At 40.5% G+C, this 21,008-nt stretch overlaps 2 protein-coding genes across 7 annotated transcripts in view; both read left to right on the top strand.

Annotated features, from left to right (window-relative positions):
- The window catches only part of Hecw1 (HECT, C2 and WW domain containing E3 ubiquitin protein ligase 1), a 247,825-nt gene that overhangs the window by 150,731 nt on the left and 76,086 nt on the right, over positions 1-21,008 (top strand). For all 6 annotated transcript variants that reach the window (XM_057787420.1, XM_057787418.1, XM_057787419.1 and 3 more), the window contains 2 exons: positions 3,198-3,273; positions 6,135-6,304. In XM_057787420.1, coding sequence (XP_057643403.1) covers positions 3,198-3,273; positions 6,135-6,304 — 246 coding nt within the window. The remainder of the gene's footprint in view (positions 1-3,197; positions 3,274-6,134; positions 6,305-21,008) is intronic.
- Positions 9,469-11,093, top strand: LOC130885715 (ribosomal L1 domain-containing protein 1-like). Its single transcript, XM_057787421.1, is given in 2 exon segments — positions 9,469-9,596; positions 9,599-11,093. Coding segments are annotated over 2 exon segments (1,308 nt in total). The 5' UTR covers positions 9,469-9,481; the 3' UTR covers positions 10,792-11,093.

Raw genomic sequence — 21,008 nt, 5'->3', positions numbered from 1 at the left:
ATCAGCATAAAAAAAAACAGATACATGGGTCAATGGAATCAAATTGAAGACCCTGACATTAATCCACACACCTATGAACACCTGAGTTTTGACAAAGAAGCCAAAAATACACAGTGGTAAAAACAGAAATTATCTGCAACAAATGGAGCTGGCATAACTGGATGGCAGCATGGAGAAGAATGAAAATAGATCCTATCTATTGCCCTGCAGAAAGCTCAAGTCCAAATGGATCAAAGACCTCAATATAAATGCAATTACATTGAGCCTGATAGAGAAAGTGGCAAGTAGTCTTGAATGCATTGACACGGGAGACTACTTCCTGATTATAACACTAGTAGCACAGGCACCAAGATCAACAATTAATAAATGGAACCTCCTGAAACTGAAAAGCTTCTGTAAGGCAAAGGACACTGTCAATAAGACAAAATGGCAGCCTACAGAATAAGAAAAGTTCTTTACCAATCCCACATCTGACAGAAAGCTGATCTCAAAAATATATAAAGAACTCAAGAAACTAGACATCAAAATACCAAATAGTCCAATTTAAAAATTGAGTACAGATTTAAACAGAGAATATTCAAAAGAATCTCAAATGGCCTACAGACATTTAAGAAATTGTTCAACATCCTTACCCATCAGGGAAATGCAAATCAAAACTCTGAGATTCCATCTTAAACCTGTCAGAATGGCTAAGATCAAAAACACTGATGACAGCTTATATTGGAAAGAGTGTGAAGTAAGGGGAACACTCCTCAACTGCAGGTGGGAGTGCAAACTTGTACAGCCACTGTGGAAATCAGTATGGCAGTATCTCAAAAAACTTGAAATTGAACTACCTCAAGACCCAGCAATAACATTCTTGAGTATATACCCTAAGGATTCACAACCATATACAAGAACACTTGCTCAACTATGTTCGTAGCAGCATTATTCATAATAACCAGAACCTGGAAACAACCTAGATGCCCCTCAAATGAAAAATGGATAAAGAAAATGTGATACATTTACACAATGAAGTACTACTCAGCAGAAAAAAAAATGACATTTGAAACTTGCAGGCAAATGGATGGGATGGAACTAGAAAGAAAAAACTAATCCTGAGTGAGGTAACCCAGAGCCAGAAAGACAAACACTGTATGTACTCATTCATAAGTGGATATTAGACATAGAGCTAAGGATAACCAGGCAGGCTACAATCCACAACACCAGAGAAGCTAGGTAACAAGGAGAATCCTAAGATGGACTGGCATGGAAGGGCCCCAAGAAGGGAAAATAGTTAAGATCTTCTGGGTAAACTGGGAGGGGGTAGAAGGGAGGGGATGAGGAATGGGGACATGAGGGATTAAGATGGCCGAATTGGGGGAGGGATGGATAGGGATAGCGATGAAAGAGATATCTTGGTAGAGAGAGCCATTATGGGGTGGGGAGAAACCTGGTTCTAGGGAAATTCCCAGGAATCCACATGGATGATCCCAGCTAAGATTCCTAGCAATAGTAGGGAGGATGCCTAAACTGGAATTTACCTATAATCAAATTAGTGAATTCTTTAATTGTCATCATAGAACCTTCACCCAATAACTGATGGAAGCAGATGCAGTGATCCACAGCCAAGCACTGGGCAGAGTTCTTGGAGTTCAGTTGAAGAGAGGGAGAAGGGATCATCTGAGCAAGGGGGGATCAAGATCATGATGAGGAAAACCACAGAGACAGCAGACCCAAGCTAGTGGGAGCTCGTAGACTATGGAGTGACAGGTTGGGTACTTGCATGGGACCATACTAGGCCCTCTGAATGTAGGTAACAGTTATGTGGCTTGATCTTTTGTGGGGGCACTAGCAATGGAACCAGAATTTATCCCTACTGCATAAACTGGCTTTTTGGAGCCCATTCCCTGTGGTGGGATACCTTGCTCAACCTTGATATAGTGGGGAGGGGCTTGGTCCTGCCTCAACTTGTTATGCCAGACTCCCCAAGGAAGGATTTACCTCCCTCTGAGGAGTGGAGGGAGGTGGGGAAGTGAGAGAAGAGGAGGGAGAGGGAACTGGGTTTGGTATGTAAAGTGAGAAAAAAAATTGAATAAAGAATAAAACAATTAACTTTATCTTCTTTCATGACTCATGTTCAATACCAGAATTCAGCCCTTTCTCATCTCCTTATATTTAGCTTTCCTTGTTCTCTTTTCTTCGTGTTATGTTCTGAGGGTGAACATGAGGTTTATTTCTTCCCAAGAGCATATGACCCTGCTAAGCCCGTTCATGCAATTTTTAAACTCATTTTTCTTTAGAGCTATTTCATCTAATTCCAATAAATTTATTATTTAACTATGAATAATCTACAACAATGAAACATTTTAATACTAATACGTACAGGTTTTTTTATCTTATTGAGCTATACATTTTTTTTACTCCCCTCACTTCCTCTCCCCTCCTCCCCTTCAACCCTCTACCATGGTCCCCATGCTCCCAATTTACTCAGGAGATCTCCTTTTCTACTTCTCATGTAGATTAGATCCATGTATGTCTCTCTTAAAATCCTCATTGTTGTCTAGATTCTCTGGGATTGTAATTTATAAGCTGGCTTTCTTTGTGCTTTATGTCTAAATACCACTTATGAGTAGATAATATGATATTTGTCTTTCTGGATCTGAGTTACCTAATTCAATATGATGTTTTCTATATTCATTCATTTGCCTGAAAATCTCAAGGTGTCATTATTTTTTTCTTCTGTGTAGTATTTCTTTGCGTAAATGTACCAATATTTCCTTATCCATTCTTCAGTCGAGGAACATTTAGGTTGTTTCCACGTTCTGGCTATGACAAACAATGCTGCTATGAACATAGTTGAGCACATGTCCTTGTGGTACGATTGAGCATCCTTTGGCTATATACCCAAAAGTGGTATTACTGGGTCTTGAGGAAGGTTGTGTCCTAATTTTCTGAGAAATCGCCACACTGACATCCAAAGGGGCTGTACCAGTCTGCACTCCCATCAGCAATGCAGAAGTGTTCCCTTTTCCCCACAACCTTTACAGCATAAGTTGTCATCAGTGTTTTTTATCTTGGCCATTCTTACAGGTATAAGATGGAATCTCAGAGCTGTTTTGATTTGCATTTGTTAGAATCTCAATGCCCCTTACTACAGTGTAGTATCTCTTTCAATTTTGGTTTTCCATGTCTTCCATTTTTCCTTGTTTTTACAGATTTTTAAAGGTATTGGCTCTGAAGAGACTGCGCAAAGTCAAGGGAGTAGGAGGCTGATCAGCTTCTCTCTCTCAGGTACGTATTACTCACCTGGAAGCCTTATGCAGAGCCTTAGCTGCTTTCTGATGGTGTCACAAACACCATGACAACTTAAAAAAAGCGAGTGTTTCTTTTAGTTCACAGTCCCAGAAGGTTATGAGTCTATCATGACAGGCTGAAGGCATGCCAGCAAATAGCAGGCCATGTGAGAGGACCAGGAAACAGAAATCTCATCACCCTCCACAAGCAGGAAGCCAGAGGAACTGGAAACGGGACAAGGATTTAAACTCTCAAACTCACAACTAGCAATGCACTTTCTACAGCAAGTCTGCACCTCACTGTGACCCTCTCCAGACAGAACCACCAGCTAGGAACCAAGTGTTCAAATACCTTTGGGGAATTTTTCTCATTCAAACTACCATGTACAGGGAACAAGAATACCTACCACTGTTACCTGACTCTAACCTACAAGCTTCAAGTTATTCCATCTCTTTGTGCCTCCTTTTCCTCACCTGTGGAGGTGAAGTAAAAATAAAAAGCATCTGGGCAATCCCCACTTAAATAAGCAAGAATAATGGAAATTCAGTCAATCATCAAGGTGGGAGCGTTTTGACCTTGTAGGAAGTGAAGCTCAGTTGTCTTGGTAGCAGCGTTAAGAGTCTGCTGAGGGCAAGGGAAAGAGCCTGAGAGAGCAGTGGTCATCCAGTCCTAAACAGAACTTGCAGTCAGCCCACCTCAGTAGAGAGGATCAAAGATGAGTTGGTCAAAACTACATTCGTGAAGGGAAAGAAATCAGTGGAATCCAAATAAAGTCGATTTTAATTTAGGCAAGTTAAAAAATGAATAGCTAAATGTTATGTGAAGCTTTTCCTGGGGAGATGCGAAGAGAGATCTATTAACCCTGGCAGGGGATTGATTACAGATCAAAGTAGCCATCTTAATGGAGTCAGCTTAGCAACTGAAGAAGTTTATTGGGGTCACTTAAACGAGCGTGGACAGCTCAGAGGCAGCTGCGTCACTGAAAGCCTACCCTGTCACCTTGAGGGGTGACAGCTCAAGACAGCTGCACTATAGGATGCCAGGCAACACGTATCGGAGAGTCTTCTCCGGGAAGCTGCGCTGGGCAGAGATGCTCTTCTCTGGACAGCTGTTTTCTCCTCCTGTGATCTCCGGGTGGGGAACTTGTGGATCCTATGTTTCAGCCTTACAGGGCTTGCTAAGGTTTTTACTTCCTAAGTTTCCCTTCCTCTTCCCTTTTGGGGGGGGGGATGTTTCAGTTTGGAGGAGATTGATGAACATCAAAGAGTAAGGTACTTTTTAGTTTTCATGATCCTATGGTGGTTCTGTAATATGCTAACAATGGGAAAACTAGGTAAGGAATTACAGGAAATTTTTGCCTTCTTTACAGAACTCTGGTAAACCTGAAATTAATTTGTCACTAGAAGTGTAAAAGAACACTGAGCTGCTCTGGGTAAAATGATACACAAGGCTCAGACCTTCACACAAGTCATCTCAACTAAGTAATCTTCAAGAGAACACAATGGCATAAAACACAAACTCTACTGACCACAACTAGAAAGCTGCAACCTTCGCTTATCAAATCAATGCTCCATGTCATGTGTGCCATGGATCAGAGGTCTCGTGAGCCTTTGGGGGAGGTGGATTATCAACTGTGGTTTTCTAAGTTGAAATGTATCCAATAGGGCAAATGCATGTTTAAGTGTGTATCCAAAATATTATCATGTGTTTGTTTAGGTGGGAGGAAAAAAGGGTGAAGAAGGGGAACTTTAATAATTTTCTTTTACCAGGATAAAAGCTTGCATACAACTCTTGGGTTGCCATTTTCATGTTCCTTTTGAAATGCTTAAGAAATAACAATTTCTGCACCTGTTTTTAAAAACAGTAGAAACAAGAAATATCACAAAAGAATTGTCCAGAAACTAAAAGTAATTTTCTGTGACCAAAGCTCCAGTGGTATCTTGAGGTCCAAAAAGGGTGTGACTGGAGACAGGACATCTCTGTCTGTTCCTTGGTCCCCATTTTGTCTCTGCCATGCAGATATAGTCTCTTAGACATAACAGGAAACAACATTTATTATAAAGCTACTACCCTTGGTTTTCTTATGTCTTCACCTCGTGAAAAACTTTATATCTTTTATCCAACACATTTCTAGTTAGTTTTCTTCCATGTCCACCACTTTTGATGACACCCAACCTCTTACCCATTCTCTTCCTCTTAATCTGTTTGTGGAGCACCAGAAACCCAGTCCAATCAGGGCCAGTGTCCTCTCATGAAAAATAAAGTGTCCACAGTACCATTTGAGCTGACGTATAGCAAGGATTTCTTTCCCAGATACAATTTAACATATGCCAGGAAATGTTCCAAATGGAATTCTGTGTATATACACACCAGTCCTTGTTTGTAATGAGATGAAAAATAATCTAAACACTGTAAAAAATGTTTCAAATGTACATCAGCTATTTTTTCTATTGCTGTAAAAAAAAAATAACATTACTAAGAGCAACTTACAGAAGAGTTATATCAAATTTATGGTTCTAGAAGGAAAAGAACCATTATGGCAGGGAGGAATGCCAGTAGGTGGCTGGATCAGAAAGCTGAGAGATCACATCTTCAATTGTAAACACCACACAGAGGGTGGACTGGAAGTAGGGTGAGGCTCTCAAAGCCTGTCCCTAGTGACATCTTGCACCTTCCAAAACCTTCCGAAAGAGTACCACCAACTATGGGCAAGTGTTTAAATATCTGAAACTATGAGGGGGGGGGGGACATTTCTCATTTAAATCACATCAATGTTCCAGATTATCTGGTCTTGTATAGGACTTGTAGGTACTCAACCTCACTAAAATATACTTAATAAGATGTCATTTATTTGATAGATTTCCAAGCCATGGGGTTGAAGAAGGGGATGTTTTTCAACCCAGATCCTTATCTGAAGATTTCCATCCAGCCTGGGAAACACAGCATCTTTCCAGCCCTCCCTCATCATGGGCAAGAGAGGAGATCCACAATCAGAGGCAACACTGTGAACCCCATCTGGCAGGCAGAGGTGAGTGCTAGGGTGTGGGGGTGCTGAAAGAAAGCTGGAAGGATCAAATGAAAACAAGTGGTGATGAGTCCACCCCTGCGCTCATCTTCTTGTGGAGCATAGACTCGGGCCTTTAAGGAATCACATTCTCTGATGACTTGGACTCCAGGTCTTGGAATCATTGCCCCACACAATATCGGGTAATGAAGACTCTATCTGGGAGAATACCCTCCCTCCAACCCAATCAGGCATCTAGAGATTTAAAAAAGGCAGAAAGGAATGAAGGAAAGGAGGGAGGGAGAGAAAGGGGGAGTTTTTACTACTGGGGTCCTAGTCAGTGCTCAACAGAGACCCAGCCTTGATCTACACTTTTCACACTTTATAGAGCTTATGTTATAAGGTTGTATAAGCTTTCACCTGCAGGTGACTATTAGATTTCCTGCCAGAAGTTACATTTTTCTGGGCAATTATCAATAAGACATTTTTCCACTAAAAAAGCCTTCTACTTACTCATAGAGCTGTGGGAATCAGCTCTCAAGACCTATAGTTGTGGAACACTGGCCCTTGCTCGGGGCTGTCTGGCAAATGTTTACCTTCCCAGATAAAAGCAAGCAGTTTTGATGAACAGACTGTAGTAAAGCAGAACTCAGCAGACCTTATCCAAACTTAAGTCAGAAGTGTGAACTTCAATTCATTTTTTTATCTTTTCCTGTAGTCCAGGAGAAACTGGTTAGCGTCTTACTGTAACACCCGATTTTGTGTTACACCCTCGGTACAGTTCGTGCGCCACTGTACCGTATGCGAGTCGGGCAAGGGCCTGGAGATTGAAAGAACACACAAAGACACCTGGGTCACTTGAAAGGAGATCAGCCGAATGCCATTTATTTAACCTTGGGGAAATCCTTATATACCTAGCTGCTGCACAAGAATTTCTGCCCAGGCAGGTGGGAAATTACCATACCAACGATGGAGTCAATGCCCTACAGCTAATCACCAGGCGGGGCAGGGGCAGCACAGGAACAAACAGAAAGCTTTAGTTAGCTGACCAGAAACTGTCCTCAAGATGCACCCCAGGAACAAGGGTAGACCTGGGCCCTACATCTTACCTATCTTAAACGTATATCTGAACAACAACCGAGGCAGAGCCTTTCAGCTAAATTTCTTATTTCAGTGTAACTTAGTACTTTCTAAGCAAGCTTATTAGTAAATCCCTTCCAATCATACTTAACCAAGTTAGAACTTGTTTTTCCTTCTGCCACATCACCAGTGGGTTCCATTCTGATTCAGAACAGGTGCCTGCGAGCAGGAAAAGCGCATTTAATGTGATTACTCCCATTTCTCTATAGTTCTCCCCAGGTTGTCATCACCGAGAGCTCCAAACTAGATACTAAAGTCATCAGCGTCCTGGGTTAGATAAACCAGTCGTCTCTAGAATATCCGTGATTTAGTTACACACTGCTTGATTTAGATAGATACAAAACCTAATTTTTCATACCATCTTGGTGGTTTGAATAGAGTTTCCAGTGTTGAACACTTCATCGCACCAGTAAAGGACCGTCTCCACCACCCAGGAGTTAGGAGTTCTTCAACAAATAATGTGTGATGCTGGGACTCACTAACTCCCCTCCTAGAGAACTTGGCTCAGCTTGTTTGACTCCTTGACTTTCAGCTGATCACTTGAGAACACGACCTGGCAGCTGTGGCTGGAGACACAGGGAGCAGGGCAGGAGTGAGTGAGCTCTTATGCAGAAGGGGAAAGTGTGGCTGTGCAAGCACAGAGTTCAGCTCAAAGCCTAACTTGGCTTGTGAACACTTCTACATTTTGAGCCATCAGTTTTCCTTTAAGCCTGGTAATGTCCTCACCCACCCACTTATATCCACCTGTAATTGATGGAGATGTGCCCCAACCTAACCCACTTGCATTAGACATAGCTCTTCCATGACTATTCAGAGTAGATCATTCTTATCTCTGCTGTGGAATTTTCAAACATTGTAGGCAAGAAAATATAGTTAAATATTTGGAACCAGACCTATCTCATTGTCTCTTAAAGTGTACCATCTTCTTGCTAAGTTAAATCACCCCTTCCAGGCTCCCCAGGAAGGCTTTTTAGTTTTGAAATGGAAATTGAGCTACACTTGAACTACTATTAACAGTTATGAACAGATTATAAAACATTGAAAAATATCACTATTAAAGAATATTGGATATACAGTGACATGTTTATTCAATCCCAGATATTCTTACCAATAATTTCTGAACTACTTATTGAATCCCTGCGGATAACACAAAATGCTACAGTAATTACTTATATTTGAAAAAAAGTGAGCAAGTTTGCCGGGCGGTGGTGGCGCACGCCTTTAATCCCAGCACTTGGGAGGCAGAGGCAGGCGGATCTCTGTGAGTTCGAGACCAGCCTGGTCTACAAGAGCTAGTTCCAGGACAGGCTCCAAAACCACAGAGAAACCCTGTCCCGAAAAACCGAAAAAAAAAAAAAGAATATTGGATATACAGTGACATGTTTATTCAATCCCAGATATTCTTACCAATAATTTCTGAGCTACTTATTGAATCCCTGCGGATAACACAAAATGCTACAGTAATTACTGATATTTGAAAAAAAGTGAGCAAGTTTGCCTGACACACTTGTCACAAAGGTAGTATAAGTCGTAGAAAACATTTCTTAAATCCCACTATCAAAATGGTTTGGTACTAAAAATGTCAACTAGAATGCTTTTAACATTATGAAATTTATGAGTCTTTGCTTGAAATCACTTTTTCTCTGGAAATATATTGAAAAGGGCTCTCATTCTCTGTCCTCGGGTTTATGCATTGCATTTAAAATGCTACACCTGAAATTAGCTCAATAAATCTCATGCGAGAGTTGTAGCTTAGGTAGACATCGCTCACCTGTGTCTAAGGCCTTGGATTCCATTCCCAGTGCCACGAAAACAAACAAAAATGAAACATAACTCCACAAAGCAGCTGGCAACTAAATACCAGGAAAATGCTGCTTCTGCCCCTGGCAACCAGTGCCAAATGGCACACAACAGATAGATATACCCTGCTTAACACCTCTGTACTTAATAAGTCTCAGATAAAGGTGAAAAATCTAGATACTGGCTGATGTGAAATTTTATTCTCATGTTTTAAAAAATTAATTTAAGAATGTCAAGCATTGGCACGAGGCTAGGAGAGTCATGGAGAGCTCTGCGTCCGCCTCCACCCCGGCCTCAGCCGACACGCCGACCGCTCTGGAACGTCTGGATAGAGAGCAGATAAGAAAGGCAGTGGAAGTTCTGCTTGCACACTCCAAGTCAAGAAAAACAATAATGAGTTACTTTCGAATGGGAATGAGAATTTATTTTTAATGGTGGTATTATGGAAAATTCCAAAGAAAGAACTGCGGACCCGAATGTCTTTGCCTCATAGTATTCTAACAGATTCATCAGAAGTCTGTTTGTTTACCAAAGATGACTGTGAGTCGCCTGAACAGACAGAATGTTTCTATAAAGCGCTTTTGAAAAAACATGGCGTGAACAGCATCTCTCGGATTATCCCTTTTAGAACTTTAAAAACAGAATATAAAGCCTATGAAGCCAAGCTCCGCCTCCTGGGTAGCTTTGACATCTTCATTGCTGATGAAAGAATTAGACGGCATTTGCCTACACACATAGGAAGACACTTCTATCAGAGGAAGAAAGTTCCAGTATCTGTAAACCTTCTGGCCAAGAATCTGTCCAAAGAGATTAAGAACTGTATCACAGGGACCGTCTTAAACATCTCCAAACAAGGTTCTTGCAGTGCTGTGCGTGTTGGTCACACTGGAATGAAGCCTCAGCACATCCTTGAAAACATCCTGGCTGTCTCAGAAATGCTTTCAGAAAAACTGCCAGAGAAATGGCAGAGTGTGAAACTCTTGTTCCTAAAAACTGAGAAGTCGGTTTCCCTTCCCATTTTTTCCTCATTTGTCACATGCCAGGATGAAAACAACATCATGTCCTTCAATAGCCTGAGGAAAAAGGTAATAAAGAAAAAAATGAATTATGAAAAAGAAAAGTCGAAGAAGAAAAACAAAATGTTAAGGAAAAGCTCCAAAAAGGCTGCATCTCAAGGTAAAACTAGCAGTGCTCCAGTGAAGGCCCCAAGACCCCAGAAGAAAAAGACCAGCAAAGTAAAAACACAACCTGAAGGGACAGACGAGAGTGAAGAAGCAATCCCACAGCTGGTCCCAATAGGAGAAACACCGAATAAAGAAAACCTGGAGATGCAAGAAAATATCACAGGGGGAAAGTCTCCAAAAAAGAAACCTGATACAAATACACATCCGGGAAAGAAAAGGAAGGCCCTACCAGCTACAGAGACCCCAGAAGCTTCAGAGCCTGAGACCGCAGGAAAGAAGCCAAGAAATATGCCAGAAACCAGAAAACCAGAGGCCAAGTTCTTTAAACCCAGGAAATCTTCCAACGCGCCCAAAGACAAAAAAGCCCAAGCAGCCCACTCAAACTAAAATCAGGTTTCTCCGTCTGAAGGAACTGTCAGAGTTAACTTGGGCAGGGAGGGTGTGGTGTCATACACTGTGGGACATAGAGATAGGCAGATCTGTGTGGATTTGAGGCCGACCTAGTTGTCTACCTAGGGAGTTTAGGCCAGCCAGAACTACATAGTGAGACCCTGTCTCAACAGACACACTTGAACAAAATTGGGTGTGCACTCCTGCATTAACACTCAAGAAGCCAAGGCCAGAGAGTCATGAGCTTGAGGGGAGCCTAGAGTTTGGCAAGAATCTGTCTTTAAAGACCAAATTTCAGTCCTGGGCCTGGTGGTATAACACTTTGCTAGCGTATGCAAGGTCCTGGCTTCAGTACCCAGAACTGTTTAAAAAAAAAAAAAAACACACACCTGCACATAACAAGAGATACTCTGGTCCTGACCCCATGCAGTCTTATCCAACAATTCATTTAATGTTTTTGTAAAGTTTCCAGGGGTGATTCTGAATTAATGTTTCTATTTGTAAAAGACTAGGGATTTGAAGCAAAAGCATCTATTTTTGTTGTTCAGTGTATTTCTTGATAAGAGTGCTTTATGTTGTGTTTTAATAAAGTGTGGCATCTGCTCTGGTAAAAAAAAAAAAAAAAAAAAAAAGAATGTCAAGCATTGATTTCAATACCACTATCATTTGGGCTTTTACTAGAATAGAATAGCCCTAAAGCTATACTACTGCAAATTTAAAAAAATAAAAGACCTACCATGGCCACGTTCTTAACAGAAACATCTCACTCTCTGCTACCAACTTCTGTATTACTTTTCTATTGCTTTGATAAAATGCCAGAAAAGAAAGAGTTTATTTTGGCTTAGGGTTCCAGAAGTAAAGTCAATAACGGTAGAGGAGGCATGCCTGCCGGAAGCTCAGTGATCCTATCTTCAACTCTAGACACCAAGCAGAGGATGATAACCGGAAGCAAAGCCAGGTATCGCCTCTCAAACCATGTTCCTAGTGATGTACTTCCTCCCTCCAGACTGCATCTTCCCAAACCCTGCCCTAACAGCAGCACCAACTCAAAGTTTTCGAGTGCTGGAGCCTATGACGTATATTTCTCATTCAAATCATTGTAGTACTATTCTAAATGTGTGTTCTTTATTGTCCTCAACCAAAGTATGAATGATGGGGTAAGGAATGAGTTGTGTATCCAGCTCAAATTATATTGAGATGCAATACAAAATGCAAACACAAGCAAAATTTTCAAGAAAAACAATTCCAAAAGTGGAATCATTACCCTACAAAATATATAAGGAATACTAAGTAGAACAAATCTACATGGACTCAGGCGCCTTCCCTATTTTGCATGTAAATACAAACAATTTCAATGCTGTTTAAGATTTTTAGTGTTATGTACTTAAGAATGCATTATTTTACTTTTGAGGACAAGTCATCTACACCAAAATTAGTTGTGAAATACTGGATAGAACTTATTCAATTTCTTTAGATTTTTTGCACATGTAGAACAAGGCATTATATGCCCTGGTTTTCCATACACAAATATGGGCATTTTTAAGTGAACTTTGGCACATACACAGTATAGTGGCACTAATGAGACAACTGTATTTCACAGTAACTTTCCTTGCCTGTGATAAACAATTTATCAGACAAGAAACAATTTAAGGACTGATTTGTATTGGCTCACTAAGAAGAACGTAGTCAGTCATGGAGGGAAAGGCATGGCAGAGGAAGAGGCTTGAGGCTCTGTTCACACAGCTTACTTATTACATCTCTGAGGGTTAGGAGACCAAGACTGCGTGGTGAGATACAGCTGGTTTTAACACTCCAGCCCAGTTCTATGGCTCGACATTTGCCATCAAGGTCCCATGTGCAAAAGTTTACACAACCTCCTGAAATGGAGCTTCCAGCTAAAGATGATGTGTTCAGACACATGGAACCCGTGAGGAACACTGTTGTGGGAGCTGCGGGCTGCGTTCCTGCCACCCAGCTCCCGGCCGCCTAGCTAGCTCATGCCCCAAAATAACAACACACAAACTGTATTCTTTTAAACACTGCCTGGCCCATTATATCTAGCCTTTTCTTGGCTAATTTTCACGTATTAATTTAGCCCATTTCTAATAATCTCTGTAGCACCCCAAGGTGCGCTTACCGGGAAGATTCTAGCCTACGTCCATCCTGAGTCGGAGCTTCATCGCATCTGCTCGGGAGAGGGGAGCATGGCGTCTGAGCTCACTTCCTCTTCCTCCCAGCATTCTGTTCTGTTTACTCCACCCACCTATGTTCTAACCTATGAGGGCCAAGCAGTTTCTTTATTTTTTAACCAATGACCTTCCTCCATCAGAACACTGCAACCAAACCAGTAACAAACATTTTCCTCTTTGTCCTGTTTTTTCCTTTTTCACTCTGATGTTTTTCTAGTCACGATAGGCATGGTGCTAAAAGTAGACAGATAAGAGCTGGCTTCATTTCTGTGTGTGTAATTGGTAGCTTATGTGACTTTTATCTTCATTTTTTCAATGTGACTCTCAAATAACTTGCTATATGTTTGTTTTGCTTTGATTTTTCCAGTCAAAAAATTCAAAATTCTTTTCTGCTTGTTTTCTTTTGTTTTTATTGGGTTTTCATGTAGTTATCTTTTAGTTTAAATTTAAAAACTGAAATAAAATGAACCAAACAAGGATACAGGGAAAGATAAGTTTTGATTATGATTTCATGATTTCCTCCTTCTCTTTCTTCCCTCCAATGTCCTGATGTTCCCTCTTATTTCCTCTCAAATTCATGGCCTTATGTTGGTCTCTGTACAAGTCACCATATGCAAGGCACAGAGGCTTCTCTGATGAGGGTAAAAGATGCACCAATCTGTGGATACACAGCACGTGACTACTACTATATAAGACTGTGTCCGTTTAGCAGAAAAATAGCATCAGGTTCTTCACTGGGGGCTATGACTAGCTTGTCTAGCCACAGGTCCTTGTCCTGATAATGGTGCCAGATGTGGGCTTCACTGTGGGATGGGACTTAAATCCAATCAGAAAGTTGTGGGCTACTACCATTATCTTCATGTCATTTTGCTCCAGTGAATGCGTCATGTCAGTGTAGGCATTATTTTAGCTCACAGGGCTCACAGCTGGTTGAGATTGGCGGTTACCTTTTATGTCTGGTAGGATGCATATCACCTCCCAGAACTGTGAAAGCTAGCCCATAGGGATGAAGCTTCCAGGCCAGCACCTGCATGATTCCTCCATGATCAGTGACTGAGGTATAGGGCTTTCAGCAATGGTGTCTTACTTTCAGCTTCTATAAGGTAACCAATAGCATTGCCAATAACCTGTAAAGCTAGGGCATCTACAGGACCTCTCTTGTCAAAAAGAGGCAACTATTCCTACCACTGGGATTATAGTTTTATCTATAGTGTTACACTGTAATTCCCTTTCGACCATGTATGTATGTATATATGTATGTATGTATGTATGTAAATACTATGTATAGTTCAAGAAGCATCTACATTACTAAGTTTTCATATTACTTATTTAAAAGGTCTTTTGGGTTATTATCTATCCCCATATTCTTTCCTCTACCCTGCCCACCTATCCTCCAATCCAATTTAGTTCTTCCTATTCCATTATTTCTCTTTGACTTTTTATACCATTGAGTTTGCTCTCCCATCCCTTGAAATCCCCATTTTCCATTACTAAATTTTCTAACCTCTATGGATATTACAAATGAAGCATACATCTGAATATTCAAAGTGGCATCCACAAATGAAACCTAACATGTAATATTTTTTTCTGAGTCAGTACAACCTCATTCTGACTGACAGTTTTCAACTCTATCCATTAACATGTAAAATTTATATTTTGTTTTTTAATTTTTGGGGATTTTAGTATTCTCTTTCCTCACTCAAATACCTCATATGTGCCCCTATTGCTGTCTTTCAATTTCATGGCCTTTTTCTCTTTAATTGTTCCTGCACCTACAAACACACAGACACACACACATACATACATACATTTGTGTGTGTAAATATATATGTGTGTGTGTGTATGTGTCAGTACCTACACTTCCACACACCTCCCTGTGTAAGCCTTTCTATTCACAGTATTCTGCATCTTAATTTACATATTGTCTATAAGCTACTGTCTCCCATCCCTCTTTTAAGTATTCCCCTCTAGTCCAAAAAACAAAAACTACTTTCTAATTTCCTAGACTCTATTTGTGCTCCAAATTAAACACACAAAAAAATATTTAAAACTATGAACCACAGTTCCCTCACTCAAATATTTTTCCAGTCATTTCATTACCTGAAATATTCATGAGTTCATTGTTTTTTATGACTGAGTAATATTCCACTGAGTATGTGTACCACATTTTCCTTATCTATTTGTCAGTGTACAGGCATCTAGATTGATGCCATTTTCTAGCAGTTATGAAGAACAGCAATGAACATGGATATGTGAGTGTCTCTATACAGGGATATAATGTCCTTGGGTATATGCCAAGGACCTGGGTCACAAGTTAGTTCTATTTCTAGTTTTTCAAGAAACTGATTTCCAAAGTGGCTGCCTAATTTATATACAACAGCAGTTTATAAACATACCTCATTCCCCACAGGCATGTCAGCATTTGTGTTTGTTGTAGGAGAAACCACTTGTTCGTTCCCAACTTCCCAGACCTTAAATAATCACTCAGAAACCATATTATTTGCAATACTGTTTAGCCAATAGCTTAAGTGTATTTCTGGCTAACTCTTATATCTTAAATTAACCCATTTCTATTCATCTGTGTATCACCACATTGTAGTGGCTTGCTGGACAAAGTTCTGGTGTCTGTTAGCTACTGTGGCTACATGGTGTCACTTTGACTCTGCCTTCTTTCTCCCAGCATTCAGTTTAGCTTTCCTGCCTAGCTTTATTCTGCTAAGCTACTGGCCAAAACAGCTTTATTCATTAATCAATAAAAGCAACACAGAGATAGAAGGACTTCCCACACCACTTCCTCTTTTCTGTTCAAATGAAAAGAAAGGTTTTAACTTTAACATAGTAAAGTTGCATATAACAAAACAGGTATCAAGCAAGATTTACAGTTATAATATTTATATTTACTTTGTCTTTTATCATAACTAAGGAAAACTATAAGTATCTATTCTTCAACTCCATCAAAGACTCCAGAAGGATATAATATTACCTAAGTAAACAGGAAGTGCATTGTAAGCAACTTCCAAAACTCTAGAATTGACAGAGACATCTTGCTGCCTGGACAGTCACCCAAATTTCTTCTGTAATGGGCCTACAAGCCCATAGTATCTGGCAGACTTTTCCATGAAGCAGGTAATTTCAAAGACAGTTTCACATATATTGGCAGTTTGTCAGGCACTTTCTTCTGTGTACTGCAGAATGTCTGGCAGTCTCTTTCATGAAGCAGGAACCCCAAAGGGTTGTCTCACCTACTTTAGGCAACTTTAGCAGTCATTTTTCTATGGGTCCTGCAAGTCTGGTCAAGCAGTTAAGTAAAGATCAGTTTCTTGCCTAAATGGCAAACAAACTCCATGAAGAGCCTTGTCAATGCCCATCTTTCTCTGGAAGTAGATAGGTGCTGCCAGGAGCAGATGTGCCTCATTATCATAAAAAGTCCTAATTATTAAAACATTTTAAATGCCATATTCTGTAGTCTTTGAAAGGTTTGAAGATTACCTAACTGAAATATATGTCTATATATCTAGAAAACCTAACTAACGTGACTACAAGCTTTACTATTTTAGATGATTATCTATTAACCTATATTTCTTAATTATACATTACATTTTTAAATGAGCTGCATGAACACAATACCATAATCAAGAGCAGAAATATACATATAATAAAATTGCCCTTAAATTTGTATCAATAAACCAATCCATACCAATGCAAATCTCTATGTCCCCCTTTAAATGTAAACAAACATTTATAAACAATATTTGGGAATTTGGACATAGTTTTCTCTAAACTGCTTCTTGCTTTTTTGTTGGGCAAAGTATTTGGGGATTCATGGTGACCTTTCAGGCATCTGGAGTTTTAGTTTTTGAAATGTTTCTTAGTGCTGAGATCTGGTCTTGTCTTTGTTGACTGGGTGTGCTGTTCTTTGGTTTTGTCTCTTACTCTGTGTCCTGAGTGAGTGTTGTGGTTATTGAGTCCCTTGTAGAAAGTGCTTCTTCAGGTCACCAGGTATCAGAATGGAGTGGAGGTGAGCTGGGGAAAGGCTGAGAGGGTATGCAGGAAAGAACCAGCCTCCCCACCAAGAGGTGGAGTCCACAGAGAACAGGTGGAGTACAAGAAAGGGCTACTGTAGGCAAGCTGCAATAGAACCAAAAGTCTAAAAAGACATGGACCAAGAAGATAGGGAGACTTTGGGTCTGTGCCAAGAGGTAGTGCCCACCCCCCAGGGAACTGAAGGGATGAGAGGAAGGGCTCCTACCAGCAGACTGCTACAGGACTAAGTCTAAAGAGAACTAAATGGCCGCAGGGAGAAAGAGTTTCTGCATACTGGTAGCTGACACACAGAAATGGGGATGGCTAGAAGAGAAGATGAGAGGACCGGTGGGTAAAAGCTGAGTGAATCCTGAGATCACCCCAAAAGATGGAGTCATCAGGGAATGGAGCCCACTTTTTAAAGTGTTTCCTAGCTATTTGCATTTTTCTTTCTTTTTTTTTTAAAAAAAGCATTTTTTATTTAGTTCCAGGGCCCATTTCTAAAGTGTGTTATTTTCCTAATGTTTAACTTTTGCATTCTTTCTGTATTCTAAACACTAAGACTTGTTGAACGTATAAATGGCAAAGATTTTTCTCTTACTCAGTGGGTCTCATCCTAAATAAAGGACTACAGGTAACTGAGGAACACCGAGAGTGGGAGGAGTCGTCCTCCAGAGGTTACTCAGTACCACATGGTCAGCCCTGGAAACACACATTTAAAAAGTAACATTATACAGACTGAGCATGCTGTATTTATGTATATGAGGAATATGTATGTATATTCACATATGTATATGAAGAATAATTAGATATGTGTATAAACAACTAATGAAAAAAGAGACCATGAATTTGGAAAAGAGAACAGAGAGGCATATGAAAAGGTTTAGGGTGAGGAAAGGGGAGGTGAAAATTATATATTATATTAATCTCCAAAGATAAAAAATATTTTACACTAATAACTTTAGGTTTTAGACTTTTTGAGTTTTTTATTTACTTATTTTACATACCAATCACAGTTTCCCCTCACTTCTCTCCTCCTGTTTCCTCCCTCCATTTCCCTCTAACCCCCCATCCACTCCTCCTCTCTTTCCATTCAGAAGGAGTAAGACTTCCCATGGGAGTCAGCAAAGGATGGCATATCAAGTTGAGGCAGCGCTAAGCTCTTCCCCCTGTATCAAGTTGGAACAAGGCATCTCACCATGGGGTATAGGTTCCAAAGAGCCAGCTCATGCATAAGGGACAGGTTCCGGTCCCACTGCTAGGGGCCCCACAAAAGACCAGGCTATGCAACTGTCACCCAGATGCAGAGGGCCTAAGTCAGTCCCATGCTGGCCCCCTAGCTGTGGGTCCAGAGTCTGTGAGCTCCCACAAGCTCGGGTCAGCTGCCTCTGTGGTTTTTCCCATCATGTTCTTGACCACCCCCCTTGCTCATATAATCCCTCCTCCCTCTCTTCAGCTGGACTCCTAGAACTCAGCCAGTGCTTGGCTATGGAACTCTGTATCTGCTTCCATCAGTTACTGGATGAAGGCTCTATGATAACAACCAGGGTAGTCACCAATCTGATTACAGTAGATGGCAGTTCAGACACCCTCTCCACTATTGCTAGGAGTATTAGCTGGGGTCATCCTGGTGGTCCCTGGGAGTTTCCCTGGCACCCTCTATCAACATATCTCTATCATTACTCTCCCCTCCGTCCCATCCCCAACTTAAACATCCTGGTCCCTCATGTTCTCCTCCCCCATCCCCTCCCTTTTAGCCCCCAGCTCTCAGTTTAGTCAGGACATCTCATCTATTTCCTCTTCCCAGGGAGATCCATGCATCCTGCTTAGGGTCCCCCTTGTTATCTAGCTTCTCTGGGGCTGTGGATTATAGCCGGGTTGTCCTTTGATTTACATCCACTTACAAGTGAGTAAACACAGTATTTGTTTTTCTGAGTCTGGGTTACCTAATTCAGGATGATTTATTACTTGCCTTCAGCATTAGTAATAAAAAGAGTTTGGTATTGGCATAAAACATACACATGAATCAATGAAATCAAATTGAAGAACCTGACATTAATCTGCACACCTATGAACACCTGATTTTTGGCAAAGAAGCTAAAAATATACAGTGGGGGAAAAAAGAGAGCATCTTCAACAAGTGCATAACTGGATGGCAGCATGTAGAAGAATACAAATAGATCGATACCTTTCACCCTGCACAAAACTCAAGTCCAAGTGGATCAAAGACATAAAGCCAGTTAGACTGAAGCTGATAGAGAGGAAGTGGCAAGTAACCTTGAATGCATTGGCACAGGAGACTACTTTCAACTATAATACCAGGAACATAGACACTGAGATCAACAATTAATAAACGGGACATCCTGAAACTTAAAAGCTTCTGTAAGGCAAAGGACATTGTCAATAAGATAAAATGACAGTCTACAGAATGGGAAAAGATCTTCATCAACCCCACATTTGATAGAGGAGTCATATCCAAAATATATAAAGAACTCAAGAGACTAGATATCAAAATATCAAACAATCCCATTAAAAATGGGGTACAGATTTGAACAAAAAATTCTCAGCAGAAAAATCTCAAATAGCCAAAAGATATTTAAGGAATTACTCAGCATCCTTAGCTATCTGGGAAACACAAATCAAAATGACTCTGAGATACCATCTTACACCTGTCAGAATGGCTAAGATCAAAAACACTAATGACAGCCTATTTATCTCTATTATTGGCAGCATGTGTAGATTGTTCTGTAGACGGGTCAGCTCCATGCCACAGATGCTGCTGTCCTTGGTGGTTGTTCCATGGTACTGGCTTCGCCGAAATGCTAGGGTCTTCACTCAGCGGAGCTGTGCCTTTACCAATAGCCTCTCCTGAACTCCCTTCAGGGACTCTGAACCTGCCCAATGATGCTGAACCTCAACTTCTCTCCATGATCACCTCAATTCAGGAGCTTCTTCTTCAGCTGAGGCTGCATATTCACTAGTGGCCTCTCCTAGATTCTCACAGAGCAAAAACCTCAACTCTTCTCCATGACTATTCCATGTCTTCAACACCAGTACCACCTGGAAGACTCTTACATTCTGCCAAGTTCAGTTACCAGAATTAGGTACAGTCTTCATCCCCCTCTGTACCAAGGCTTCTGTGTTCTGACTCTTAGGACATATTCCCAGTAGACTGCATCTCAGTGATGATGGTCTTTTCTAAATTGCTACTAATATCTTAGCTCCAGGTAAGCACCGTCAATTGTCCCGATAAAGCAAATGTTTTATTTCAGTGGTTCTTGTCACTTTTTAATCACAGCCAAACTCTTCAGCTCCAGATGACCAGAAACCACAAATCTTGAACACAAAATATTATACCAAGAGCCTCAGTCGAACCTTTGCTTTCCTCTGAAACTTAACCATCCAGGGCTGAAACACTAAAGAATACACATTCTTCTCAGGAGCCCATGGAACTTTCTCTAAAAGAGAACACTGATTAGGATAAACTCAAAGTCTCAACAAAAACAGGAAAATTGAAACCACACCTTGCATTCCATCTGACTACAGTGGCATACAACTGAATATCAGCAGCAATATAAACCACAGAAAGCAGGGTGTTTTGTGGAAACTACACAGCACACTTTTGAATGACAGTTGGATGAAAGAAGAAATGATGAAGAAATTTAAAGATTCCTTCAAATGAAAGAAAATGAAAGTACAATATACAAAAATTTATTGAATACAGTACATGAAAGTCTGTAGCACTATGTGCCTATATAAAAAGTTGAGAGCTTTCAAATTAATAAAGAAATGATGTACCCAAAGGCCTTGTAAAAACAAGAATAAACACCAAAAAAGTGAACTGGAAGCGGTGATCAAATTTCATGACTGAAATTAAGTAAATAAAAATTTTAAAATAATGAAACAAAATGAAAACAATCTTGAAAAGTAAGATTAAGAAACTTTTAGCCAAATTACCCAAAGGGAGGATAAAAGGACCCAAATAAATAATATTGGAGATAA

Source organism: Chionomys nivalis, chromosome 13 (genome assembly GCF_950005125.1).
Source record: "Chionomys nivalis chromosome 13, mChiNiv1.1, whole genome shotgun sequence".
Lineage (NCBI taxonomy): Eukaryota > Metazoa > Chordata > Mammalia > Rodentia > Cricetidae > Chionomys > Chionomys nivalis.
This window is presented reverse-complemented; position numbering and strand designations above follow the sequence as displayed.